At 51.6% G+C, this 13,224-nt stretch overlaps 1 protein-coding gene across 1 annotated transcript in view; it reads left to right on the top strand.

The window, feature by feature from the left end:
• ASRGL1 (asparaginase and isoaspartyl peptidase 1) overlaps window positions 1–3,356 on the top strand; it is a 62,151-nt gene extending 58,795 nt beyond the window's left edge. The window contains exon 6 of the mRNA XM_031016246.3: window positions 3,124–3,356. Coding sequence (XP_030872106.2) covers window positions 3,124–3,188 — 65 coding nt within the window. The 3' untranslated portion in view covers window positions 3,189–3,356. The remainder of the gene's footprint in view (window positions 1–3,123) is intronic.
• The last annotated feature ends 9,868 nt before the right edge of the window (window positions 3,357–13,224 follow it).

The raw sequence follows: 13,224 nt of genomic DNA on the forward strand, positions 1-13,224 counted from the left end.
CAAACAGAAATGTCGACACCCTGCCACCACAGGAGCCATGCAGTGCTGGCCTGTGGGCTGGGGAGGGTTTGGAAAGGGAAATATGGGTTGTGCCAAAGCACAAGGCCCCACCCAGAAGTTTGGCAAAGGGTGACTTGGAGTGAGAAGAGCAGGTGGGGAGCAAGTCCACCCTGCGCCACCACCAGGAAAGGACCTGCCCCCACCCTTCCTCAGCGGCCTCTTCCCAGGTCACTTCCCCTCATACAAAAAGCGTGTGTGCTCCCTTCCCAACTCCCCTCACCTCAGCCTTTCCCACCCAGCTAGGAGCCAGAGCTACCCCAAGTGCTTGTTGGCCAAAGGGCCACTTTCAGAAGTGTTTACAAATTATCCCAGGTGGAGGCCACTCACACCAAATCCAGGAACATTTACCTCGGGCATAGAATCACATTCCCTGGCTACCCAGTGAAGATCCCCGGGGGCTCGAACCCCCAAATTCTCCCAACTTTCTTTGCAGACACCAAGTATTTCATCTTTTTTAAAAGTAAGAAACACCAAGGCCAGTTCCCTTCCTCCTCCCATCTGCTCCCCGCCCCTCCCCTGGGCCCACTCCGCCTTAGCGGCGGCGGCTCATTGCAGACCGGCATGTCTCCCCGGTGACCTCACCCCAGATCTGGCCTTTCTCTGTCAGGCCTCACAATCTTCTGGGCCATCTTTGTTGTCTTATCTCTGGCTCTGGCACAAATATCACACCCTGGATGCCTCATGACTAAAAGTCCATCACTTTCCCCAAGCCCTTTCCCTGTCTTCCCTAGAAATTCCAATATATGGCCAGGCGCAGTGACTCATGCCTGTAATCTCAGTTCTTTGGGAGGCCAAGACAGGCAGATGACCTGAGGTTAGGAGTTGAAGACCAACCTGGCCAACATGGTGAAACCCCGTGTCTACTAAAAATACAGAATTAATTGGACGTGGTGGTGCAAAACCCCGTGTCTACTAAAATACAAAATTAACTGGGCGTGGTGGCACATGCCTGTAGTCCCAGCTACTCAGGAGACTGAGGCAGGAGAATTGCTTGAACCCGGGAGGCAGAGGTTGAAGTGAGCCAGGATCATGCCACTGCACTCCAGCCTGGGCGACAAGAACAAAACTCCAACTCAAAAAAAAAAAAAAAAAAAAGAACTTCCAACATATTTGTCCACTGCTCTCAAGCACAAAGGGTCAGGACTCAGGGCAAGGCACCCTGCAGAACTGAGAATTCTCCCCACACTCGCCTCCTTAGCATTCCCAGCCCAGAGTTCTCACTTGGACTCGTGTAGAGAACAGGCAGCCAGTTCGTGTGGTTGCAGATCCTCTGCTGTTGTTCTGCCGGGTGCCCCACCGGTGTGTCTGCACCAGCTCCTTCAGACAGGAAGCCTCCTTCGTGCCAGCTCTACGTGGCCTCCCTGGCAAGGGGCTTCATTTTATTTGAGAGAAAGGGTACCAACACTGCTCCTGTCTCTAACCACCATGGCTACAGCCCTCCTGCCCCCTCCCCAACTCAGCCAGCCCCTGGCCAGGGTCTGCCTGCAGCGGGCTCAGATGGGGAAGGCATGAGTGTCCTGCTGGTGTGAGCAAGATGTTCCAGGCACCTCTAGGACCCAGCGGGCAGCACTGCCCTGACCTTCCTGGGGTCAGCTTCCAGGATGGGGTACAGTTGGCCCCTGGAGAGCTACCTGTGAGGGCTAGGGCACAAGCAGCATCAGGACTAAGCTGCAGGCCATTTGGTGCCACCCTGGCCCTGCCTGGGCTCTGAGACCCCATACCACACACAGCCTGGCTTTTGAGCCCATCTCAGCATCGAGGCTGCCCGTGGCGGCCACTAGGGTGGCAGCTGGGCCTGTGCTCAAGGATGAAGACCCAAGAATAAGGAAATCCCACCTCCTTCCCTGAACTCTCCACCCACGCCAGTCCATCACAGCCCCTCCCAGAAGCGCTATCCCACCCATCCTCCAGAATGAGGTCACGCAGGGCGCTCCAGGGATTCCTCCTGCTGCCTGGATCCAGTCTAAACCCCTTGGCCGACTTTCAAGGCCCCATAGGCCAGCCCCTCCTGGCTGTAGGCCAGGTCCTCCACTGCCCCCCAGGATATGAGGGGCTCCCCAGGCCTTTGCACACCCAATTCCCTCTCCAGAAATGCCTTTCCTCCGTCAAAGGTCCTCACAGGGGGAACAATAGTTACCTCTCTGAGAGGGTTGTTATGAGGATTGATTAACAACTGGAAAATTCTCAGAAGTGTGCCTGCCCCTTCATAAGCCGTCGGTAAATGTTAGCTATTATTTTATTAACCATACCAACCAGAGTGAGCCGTTCCTTTTCTGAGCCCTGGCCCTCCTCATGGTCACCAGCCAGCAGCTTCTGAAATGCACCTCTGTTCCATGGACCCAAAGTTGCTTTAACCATTTTGGACACATGGACCAGCAGGGGCGCGGCTATTTCTGTGCAGGGCTTGGGCACTGGGCAGAACCCCAACCCTCCATGCTATTAACACAGAGGAGAACCCCAGCTTCATATTTTATGTTTTATGAAACACGTTTGCATCTATTTCTACTTTGTGGAGTAGCCAGGGCAGAAATCATCATTGCCATTTTCCAATCGGGGCCCCTGACACTCAGTGCTGTGGAGTGCCTTACCCGCGTCACACAGCAGGTAAGTGGCTGAGGCAGGCTTCGAGTTCAACTCTGCTTGATCCCAGGCCCAGGGCTTCTTCCTCAGCACCAAGCTGGGTCACAACCAGTTAAGTGCGTCTCCCTCCTTCTGAAAAGTAGCTCAGATGCCAGAGGAATTAGAGACGGCCGCACAATGAAAACCAGACGCCCTGCCCCTCGTCTCTGGACCAGCTCCCAGGAAAGGGAGGACAGCTGGCTGATATGTGGCCTCTGCGCCCCGCCCTGCCCATGAGCTCAGCTCTGGCAGAAAGAGCTCCTCACTAGGGAAGGCCTGGTGAGCCCCTCGGCCTGGGAAAGCCTCTCCACAGAGCCAGGGCCAGACCGCAGGGCAGCCGAACTCCAGAGGTCAGAACAAGGAGTGCCCAAGGCCAACCGCATTGCCATTAACCCTCTGTAACTTTCCCAGTCCTGCAAACTAGGTGCTGTGCCTGTTTTTCAGATGAGAAAACCGAGGTTTGGAGAAATGCGATTTTCACGCTAGCAAATGACGATGCCAGGATGTGAGCCCGTATCATTGCAGCTGCACCTTCAGGACAGTTCTGGGAAGCTCATAGTTGGGGGCTGGGGTAGTGGCTGTCCCTCTGTAGCTGCCTTGAGAACAGAGACCACCTCTGTCTTGCTCATAGCCATTCTCCGGCACCATGTGCAATAAATATCTGTGAAATGAAAGAATGAATCCCTAGATGCGTCCTTCACTTGTCCTGAGGAAGGCGGGATTACAGGTGCTTCAGCCCTGGCTGCGAAGGTGCCTGGTTGAGGCAAGCCCACCCTGAGGCCTGGGAAACACAGCCAGCCCTGCCCACCACCCCTCCTAACCCCACAGCCTACAGGGCAACTCCATCTGCACCAGTGACTTCACAGGGTTGGGGTCCCCTTGCCCTCTCTCCCTCCCCTGCCTTTGAGGACAAGAGCTCAGCTCCCAATCGCTGGTGAAGCTCTTACGGGAGGGTCCCCAACAGGTCAGGGCCTGCAGGAAGAGAGAGGGCAGGGCTCCATGAGAACGAGAGTTGGGGTGGAGGGAGCAAATGTGGGGGTGGTGAGAAGCTGAGAACAGAACAGGGGGATACAGGAGTACACACCTGGGGGCCCCCAAGTCACTGGCCCAGTGTACAAGGTGCTGCTGCCTACAGGAAGGCCCGTGGGGCTGAGGGCAGAGCCAGGCTGTGTGGAGCAAGGGGAGGCCATGGCAGGGCTCAGGCTTGCGTGGGTGCATGTGGGGTGGGATCCAAGTCCATGAGCCCAGGCAGAGGGATCATTCACATTCATTTAACACACATAACAACAGCCATGGCCACAAAGCAGAAATAACAATGAAACCAAACTCCACCCCAATCCTAACCCGCCTGCTGCTGGCCAGGAGAGCTCAGCACGCAGAGCTCAAAAAGACCCTGAATTGAACTGTGGCCCTGGCGCCTGGCTGTGTCCCCCTCCCTCCGACCCCCCAACAAACCCCATTCTCCAGTCCCTGGGGGCACTTCCTCCTCCCATGAGCGCTGCCCTTACCTCCCCAGCCCCGCCTCCTTTGACCCCACTTTCATGCCTTTCGTAGTGTCCCATGGACTCCCAAGTGAAACCTCAACGCCTCTTTGGCACTCACAGCTATGGTCTGGCCCTTCCCCGGGGTCGCAGCCTTGTGAGCGCTTGGCGCCTCTGTGCCACGTGCTCCGCTTCCTCCCACCACCGAGCTCCACCCTCTTCCCTCTGCCCACAGCGCTCTTCCTCCCCACTTCAGACACCGATACAGCTCACTCAGGGCCACCTCCTCCGACCCCCTCACCCGATGATCCCTCCAACACCCCTGAATCTCTCCTTCCTGGAAACGGTCGCAATTGCAATGAGCATCTGTCTCCCCCTCTAGACAGTGGCCCAGTGCTAGCACCAGGCGTGGTGCGTAGTAGGGCCTTCTTATGTGTGTGGGATGAAAAAGCACCAGACAGAGGCTCCTGGCTTCTCCCAGCTCTGACCTTGCTTCCTCCCATGAGGTCTATCCCAGCCCCCACCAGACCCAGCCCAAAGACACCTCCTCCAGGAAGCCTTCTGCACTCTCCCAGAAGTTGTGTTTTTTTTCCTCTGAGCAATTCTTAGGGGACTTCCCATGAACTATGGCCAGATTTGTCCATCTGCCTCCCCATTCAACTGTGAGACCCTTAAGGCAGCCCCAAGCCCCTGGGCCCAACCCACAACAGTGTCTTCCCACACCAGCCCCTCAGCCACACCAGCCCCTCAGCCACACCAGTCCACACCCTCTGGGAGCTTTGATTCTTCCCATCACCTAACAAGCTGTGACAGCCCACCCCTCTGATGTGGAGGCTGGTGGCCTCCATCAGCCCCAATTTACAGATAAGACCTCTGAGGCTTAGAGAAAAAAAGCGGAAAGTTCAGCATCCTTCCAAACGTCCACATACTTGGCACTATGTAGACTCTTGTGGGACAGAGTCCCAGAAGTGCCCGCCTTAGGGCCTGAACATTTCACATGAAGGTCCCACCCTTCAAAGGAAAGAAAGAGAGACAAAGAGGACTTCATTACTTTAATCAGGGTCATATTTTAAAACTTACTCTTTAGCAGCTTAGACTACAGAGAAGTCTGTTATTTCATGAAAATGTTCAGATGACATTTACAGCAACTGCTTTCTGTTTGTCAAAGTTCTATCAGTCCCTCCCATGGCATGATCTTTTCCTTCAAAACTTTTATATCTGATTCTATGAAGCCAATTTTTATTGGCAAGAATAATATAAGAAAGGATGATATTACCACCCCATCCGTCACCACCCTGTCAACTCCATCACCACCTCAGAAAGGGACTAAGGCCGGGACGGTGGCTCATGCCTGTAATCCCAGCACTTTGGGAAGCCGAGATGGAAGGATTACTTAAAACCAGCATGGGCAACATAGTACGACCCTGTCTCTATAAAAAATAAAAAATCAGCTGGGGGTGGTGAGGTGCTGTTGCAGTGCCAGCTACTCAGAGGGCTAAAGTGGGTGGATCATTTGAGCTCAGGAGTGAATGAGCTATGATCAAGCCACTGCATCCCAGCCTGTGTGACAGAGCAAGACCCTGTCTCTAAAATAAAAATTTTTTAAAAAGGCCAGGCACGGTGGCTTATGCCTGTTAATCCCAGCACTTTAGGAGGCCGAGACAGGTGGATCATTTGAGCTCAAATGTTCAAGACCAACCTGATCAATATGGTAAAACCCCGTCTCTACCAAAAAAATTACAAAAAGTAGCTGGGCGTGGTGATGCATGTCTGTAGTCCCAGCTACTCAGGAGGCTGAGGCAGGAGGATCGCTTGAGCCCAGGAGGCAGAGGCTGCAGTAAGCTGAGATTGCGCCACTGCACTCCAGCCTGGGCAACATAGGCAGATCCTGTCTCAAGAAAAAAAAAAAGAAAGAAAAGAAGGGAACCAAAACGGAAGGGGCTTCAGGTGGAGGGAAGAAGGGCCAGAATTAAATTCCATTTCACCCAGCAACAGTTTTTGAGACTCAGGGTGTACAGAGGTTCTATGAACAGCAAGAAGGACTCAGCCTCAAGATGAGGATGCTTAATGGAAGGCAACCAGCAGGGACCGGTGCTGCAAGCGAGGGGAGAGGTGAGGTAGGGCTGGAGGATGGTGGATTCAGCAGGGCGGGTGTAGACAGTGGGTTTGGACAATGGACTCAGCAGGGCGGGTGTAGACAGTGGGTTTGGACAATAGACTCAGCAGGGCAGGTGTAGACAGTGGGTTTGGACAGTGAACTCAGCAGGCAGGTATGGACAGTGGGTTTGGGCAGCCTCCTGGTGTTTAAATCCTAGCTCCTCTCCTTGCTGACTATAGGGCCTTGGGCAGCTTCCTAAGCCTCAGTTTCTCCATCTTTAAAATGGGGACAGGAGCAGTGCCTACCTCAGAGGATCACTGCAAAGGTTAAATGAGATACTGCATTTAGCACAGGGCCTGGCAGAATGGAGGTGTTGGTTATCGCTGCTGTTGTCACGGTGGGACGCTGAGTATTTAGTATGTACCACACACCGCTCTGAGCACTGGACACGTCCTTCCCACTGATGCTCCCAGAACACCTGGAAATGCGGCTGTAGGGTGAAAGGCTCAGAGCCCATCATCCATTCAATAAATATTTCATAAGCACCTACCAGGTAGCTGGGCCCTGGAGAATCGAAGGTGAGCATGCAGCTTACATTCTAGAGGGAGAGGTAGATAATTACACAAGGAAACACAGAAGCAAAATCATTTCAGACGGTGACAAAGGTGATGAAGGGAAGAAAGCCAGACCCTGGGATCCCAGGGGGTGGGGGAGGGTGCCCCACGGTAATCAGAGAAGACTTACCTATGATGAGAACAAGGTGCAATCAGGAAATAAACTGGAGGAGGGAGGACAGGCAGAGGGGAAACAAGAGTGAAGGCCGGAGGTGCTCCGAGGGTGTCCCGTACCCTGGAGGTAAGGAGGCCAGTGTGGCCACAGGGTGCTAGAGGGATATGGCGGTAGTGACACAAAATGAGGCTGGAGAGACAGGTGGGAACAGGTCACATGAGGTCTGGAGTTTTATTCTAAGTGTTATGGGGAGCCAGGAAGAGTTTACACAGAGAAGGGACATGACCTGATTTACATTTTTAAAAGATCACCGGCTGGGCACGGTGGCTCACGCCTATAATCCCAGCACTTTGGGAGGCCAAGGCGGGCGGATCACGAGGTCAGGAGATCAAGACCATCCTGGCTAACACGGTGAAACCCCGTCTCTACTAAAAATACAAAAAATTAGCCGAGTGTGGTGGCGGGCGCCTGTAGTCCCAGCTACTCGGGAGGCTGAGGCAGGAGAATGGCATGAACCTGGGAGGCGGAGCTTGCAGTGAGCCGAGATGGTGTCACTGCACTCCAGCCTGGGTGACAGAGCGAGACTCCGTCTCAAAAAAAAACCAAACAAACAAACAAACAAAAAAAGATCACCGTGGTTGCTACAGGAGAACGGACTTCATGGGGCCACTGTGGATGGCAACCTTGACCTTGGACATGAATCCCCTGCTGAGCCAGAGGTAGCCCCCTCACCCAGGCCCGGGCCCCTCCCGGGACCCTGGGGAACAGGTTGCTTACATTTGCCCCTTGCCTGACCAGGGCATCTCCATTTCCAGCCCTTGGGGCTGGGGGATGCATGTTCTCCAGTTATCATGTTTTCTGGCATTATGAATCCACCCAGGAAAGACCCACAAGTGATTTTAGAGGAAAGCAAATAGCAGCCAATAGTGCTTGTTTTTCAGCTTTTATAAGCCCCACAGCTGCATCACGTTCAGAGCATAAATGCATTGAACTGTGTTTGCTGGTAAGATGTTGCGTGCATTTACAGCTGAGCAATAAACGGCAGGGACAGAGCTATGCTCTGCAGCTCAGAACAGCAGGAAGACTCCTAGAGTGAGGACCCTAGGACCTGATACCATTTCTGGCTCTGCCCCTAACTCTCTATGCGACTTCCCATCAATTACAGCTCCTCTCTAGGCCTGAGATCTCTTCTCCAGAGCAGATGGTGGAGTAGCTCTTCCCTACTTTCTTCCAGGGCAGTGACTAGAGGATAGAATTCCCAGGAGTTCAGATTTGGGGCAAGCCAGAGGCAGCTGCCGAGACCATCCAAGCCGTTCCTCTTGCACTGGCAAATTTTGGAAACATTAACCCATAGTATCTTTCCTCTTATTTTCCTTTCTTTTTCTTTTTTTTTTTTTCTTTCTTCTGAGATGGAGTCGACTCGCTCTTGTTGCCCAGGTTGGAGTGCAGTGACACAGTCTCAGCTCACTGCAACCTCCACCTCCCGGGTTCAGGTGATTCTCCTGCCTCAGCCTCCCAAGTAGCTAGGATTACAGGCGCCCGCCACCATGCCCGGCTAATTTTTTGTGTGTTTTTGGTAGAGATGGGATTTCACTATGTTGGTCAGGCTGGTCTTGAACTCCTGACCTCAGGTGATCCTCCCGCCTAGCCCTCCCAATGTGCTGTGGTTACAGGCGTGAGCCACCATGCCTGGCCTTATTTTCCTTTCTTCTCTTAGAGCTTCCCCTGACTCTGGAAGCCAAGGCAGCCCCAGGGAAAGGCTGCTTTCCCCAGGGAAAGGATAGAGGAAGAGGGAGTCTTTTCCTGGCTGTACAGTTCAAAAGCCCAGTCCTTTGGAGGAATGGAAAGACCTGCAGGTGCTGGTTTTGTGTAAGAGCCAGGCTTCCAGAACCCCCACCCCACCCCCAGACAAGAAAAGGATTCCCAGGGTGGCCAGGAGGTAAAGAGCAAGAGTTACTAAGTGTTGGTCCCTGCTGAGACCAGTGACCTTCTGTAAAAGGCTTTAAAAACAATGATAAGGCTGGGAGCAGTGGCTCACACCTGTAATCCCAGCACTTTGGGAGGCTGAAGCGGGAGGATTGCTTGACCCCAGGAGTTTGAGACCAGCCTGGGCAACATGGTAAAACGCTGTCTCTACCAAAAAAAAAAAAAAAAAAAAAAAAAGTCAGGCATGGTGGCACATGCCCGTAGTCCCGGCAACTAGGGAGGCTGAGGTGGGAGGATTGCTTGAGCCCTGGAGGTTGAGGCTGCAGTGAACCATGATCACGCCACTGCACTCCAGCCTAGGCGACGAGCAAGACCCTGTCTCAAAATAATAATAATAATATATGCAAGCTAGAAATTAACATGTTTATTACTTATTTTTAAGTAGACATTATATTTGACATGGAAATTATTTCTCAGAACTCCCCGTTATACGGGTGATCCCCAACAGGTTCATTTGTCTTTTAAAAATACAGATTTATTTGTTTATATTGACAAGTAATAATTCTATATATTTATAGGGTACAATGCCATCATTTTGCCTACTCATTTTTTTGCCCAGCTAACTCATTTCATGAGTAAATTCATGAAGGTCTAGAATCCTTGGAGGCGGCTTCAGAGCTGGTTCTCATCTCAACTCCTCCTGGGTGCTACCCATGCCTGTGTGTAAACAGATTCAACATAAGCAGCAAAAGCACAGTGACTGCAAAGACCAAGAAGTAGAACTTGAGTTGCTTCAATTGTGTCCCTTTTTATTTTTTTTTCTTTTTTGAGACGGAGTCTCCCTCTGTCACCCAGGCTGGAGTTTAGTGGCATGATCTCAGCTCACTGCAACATTTGCCTCCCAGGTTCAAGCAATTCTCCTGCCTCAGCCTCCCAAAAAGCTGGGACTACAGGTGTGCACCACCACACCCAGCTAATTTTTGTAATTTTAGTAGAGACGGGATTTCGCCATGTTGGTCAGGCTGGTCTCGAACTCCTGACCTCAAGTGACCCACCCACCTTAGCCTCCCAGAGTGCTGGGATTACAGGCGTGAGCCACCGCACCTGGACTCCAATTCTGTTCTTCTATGAGACCACTTAGAGTTTCTATGTGGGCTTAACATTCAAAATAATGGGCCGGGCGTGGTGGCTCATGCCTATAATCCCAGCACTTTGGGAGGCCAAGACGGGCGGATGACGAGGTCAGGAGATCGAGACCATCCTGGCTAACACGGTGAAACCCCGTCTCTACTAAAAATACAAAAAAATTAGCCAGGCGTGGTGGTGGGCGTCCGGGAGGCAGAGCCTACAGTGATCCGAGATCGCGCCACTGCACTCCAGCCTGCGGGACAGAGCGAGACTCCGTCTCAAAAAAAAAAAAAAAAAAAAAACACATTCAAAATAATGATAGAGTGTATGATATAATATTTGTTAAGCGAACATTTTAGTTCATACAGGAAATATTTTACTGTATTTTAATATCTTTACAGTTGAAATGTATTCCTTCCCAATGGTATTTGTTTTAGAACTAAAGAACAACTCAAAAAAGTAAAACATCACATCAATGGTACCATTTAGTAGTTGCCTAAATTTTATAGATTTTATAGACATTTTGGTTTCAAAAAAATTTACTTATTGGGTACTCGAGAATTTTTGTTTGTTTTTGTTTTTGTTTTTGAGACAGAGTCTCCCTGTTGTTGCCCAGGCTGGAGTGCAATGGCATGATCTCAGCTCACCACAACCTCCACCTCCCAGGTTCAAGCGATTCTCCTGCCTCAGCCTCCCGAGTAGCTGGGACTACAGACATGCGCCACCATGTCCGGCTAATTTTGTATTTTTAGTAGAGACAGGGTTTCTCCATGTTGGTCAGGCTGGTCTTGAACTCCCAACCTCAGGTGATCCGCCCGCCTCGGCTTCCCAAATTGCTGGGATTACAGGAGTGAGTCACCACACCCGGCATTACTCAATAATTATTTACATAAAATATTACTATATCAGATGATAACCAAAATATCAAAATCTGGTTAGGTAAATATAAAAACTATTGGATAAATCAGCCAGGCACAGTGCTCATGACTGTAATCCCAGCACCTTGGGAGGCCAAAGCAGGAGGATTGCTGGAGTCCAGGAGTTCAAAACCAACCTGGGCAACATAGTGGGACCCCCATCTCCACAAAAAAAAAATTTTTTTTTTTCGAGACAAAGTCTCGCTCTGTCGCCCAGGCTGGAGTGCAGTGGCGCGATCTCGGCTCACTGCAAGCTCCGCCTCCTGGGTTCACGCCATTCTCCTGCCTCAGCCTCCTGAGTAGCTGGGATTACAGGCACCTGCCACCACACCCGGCTAAGTTTTGTATTTTTAGTATAGATAGGGTTTCACTATGTTGGTCAGGCTGAAAATTTTTTTTTAAATAGCAGGGCATGGTGGCACTTGCCTGTGGTCCCAGCTACTCAGGAGGATCATTAAAAAATGATCCTCCCCAGGTGTCCAATTCTCCAGGTAAGCTACCAGAGAGACTAAGCCTTAGTGAGGTGGCAGAGCTCCTGAGTGGGTTTGAAGAGTCTGAGAACAGAGAGAAGAGCCCTCCAAGAACAGGATGGGTATGGCAGCTCATGCCTGTAATCTCAACAATTTGGGAGGCTGAGGCAGGTGGATCACTTGAAGTCAGGAGTTCGAGACCAGCCTGGCCAACATGGTGAAACCCCATCTCTACTAAAAATACAAAAATTAGCCAGGCATGGTGGCGTGTGCCTGTAATCCCAGCTACTCGGGAGACTGAGGCAGGAGAATCGCTTGAACCCGGGAGGCGGAGGTTGCAGTGAGCCAATTTGGCACCACTGCACTCCAGCCTAGGTGACAGAGTTAGTCTCTGTCTGAAGAAGGAGAAGGAGAAGAAGAAGAAGAAGAAATGGGTGTGTGTGCTACACTGAGGCAGGTAGGCCACAGCAGTCTTCCCAGGCCCCAGCACAGCGTGGGAGCAGTAAGACTCCTGTGCACCCAGGAGTGGCTCCAAGGTGGCAGAGAAAGCCAGCGAGCTGGAGACGTGAACAGTGCCAAGGACACACAGGAGCAGATGGCACGGCGGATAGCCAATGACAAGAGACAGGCTGACAGGTGACCTCAAGCACCAGAAATCCTGCCAACGCCAAGCCCCCTGGAAGTCAGGCACAGCCCCAGGGAGGGAGACCCCAAGATGACCAAGATTAAGTTTCTGTCCCCTTAACAGAATGAAGGCTTGAGACTGAAATTACATTTTATTTTAGCTATATTAGTTACATTATAAATATTTTTTTCTTTTTTTTTTTCTTTTTTTTTTTTTTTTTTTTTTGAGACGGGGTTTATCTCTTGTTGCCAGGCTGGAGTGCAATGGTGCAATCTCGGCTCACCACAACCTCCGCCTCCCCGGTTCAAGCGATTCTCCTGCCTCAGCTTCCCGAGTAGCTGGGATTACAGGCATGGGCCACCACCCCCGGCTAATTTTGTATTTTTAGTAGAGACGGGGTTTCTCCATGTTGGTCACACTGGTCTCCAACTCTCGACCTCAGGTGATCCGCCTGCCTCAGCCTCCCAAAGTGCTGGCATTACAGGTGTAAGCCACCTTGCCTGGACATAAATATTTTCTATCATGTAGTAGATGTCACATATATATAAAATACATAAATATAAAAATAAAATATAACGATGTATATTTGTTATAAAAAGAAAAAGAAGCACGGGGATAAAGGGAAGTTCTATTTCATTTCATGAACACCTGCATTTGAGACCCTGAATCACCCTGTACTCCCTGATGAACGAAAAGTGACAGGGTGCCCAGATGGAACAGCATCAGGCCATTGGCCGGGGGAGCAGACCAGGGCCTCGCCAGACTCCCTGGGCACAGCCTCACTGGGCTGCAGAGCATTAAGGCCTGAAGGAGCCCCTGGTTGCCTTCTCTACCCACTCCCTGTGTGCACAAGGCACCTGCAGCCCTGCAAGGCCCCCTCAGCCTTCAGCAGCCGAGCTGTCCCTGATTCAAGTCTACTGACCACGCCAGCTCCTCCCTGTACAACCCACCCTTAGGGCACTGGCCATGTTGGGGGCAGAGGGGCCTTGGCAGTGACCTGCCAAATCTACAAGTGGGAACAAGCTCAGGGCAGGGAAAGTGGGAGAGGGCAGACAGGCACGGAGGGCAGGACCTGGGTGACTCACCCGCAGAACAAAGAACCTGCAGAAGTAAGCGAGAAAGTAAGCTGGCATCCTGGCCAAGGTCAACTGGTGATCATGTCATTCTGCTG

The sequence above is a fragment of the Gorilla gorilla genome, chromosome 9, assembly GCF_029281585.2.
Source record: "Gorilla gorilla gorilla isolate KB3781 chromosome 9, NHGRI_mGorGor1-v2.1_pri, whole genome shotgun sequence".
Taxonomy (NCBI): domain Eukaryota; kingdom Metazoa; phylum Chordata; class Mammalia; order Primates; family Hominidae; genus Gorilla; species Gorilla gorilla.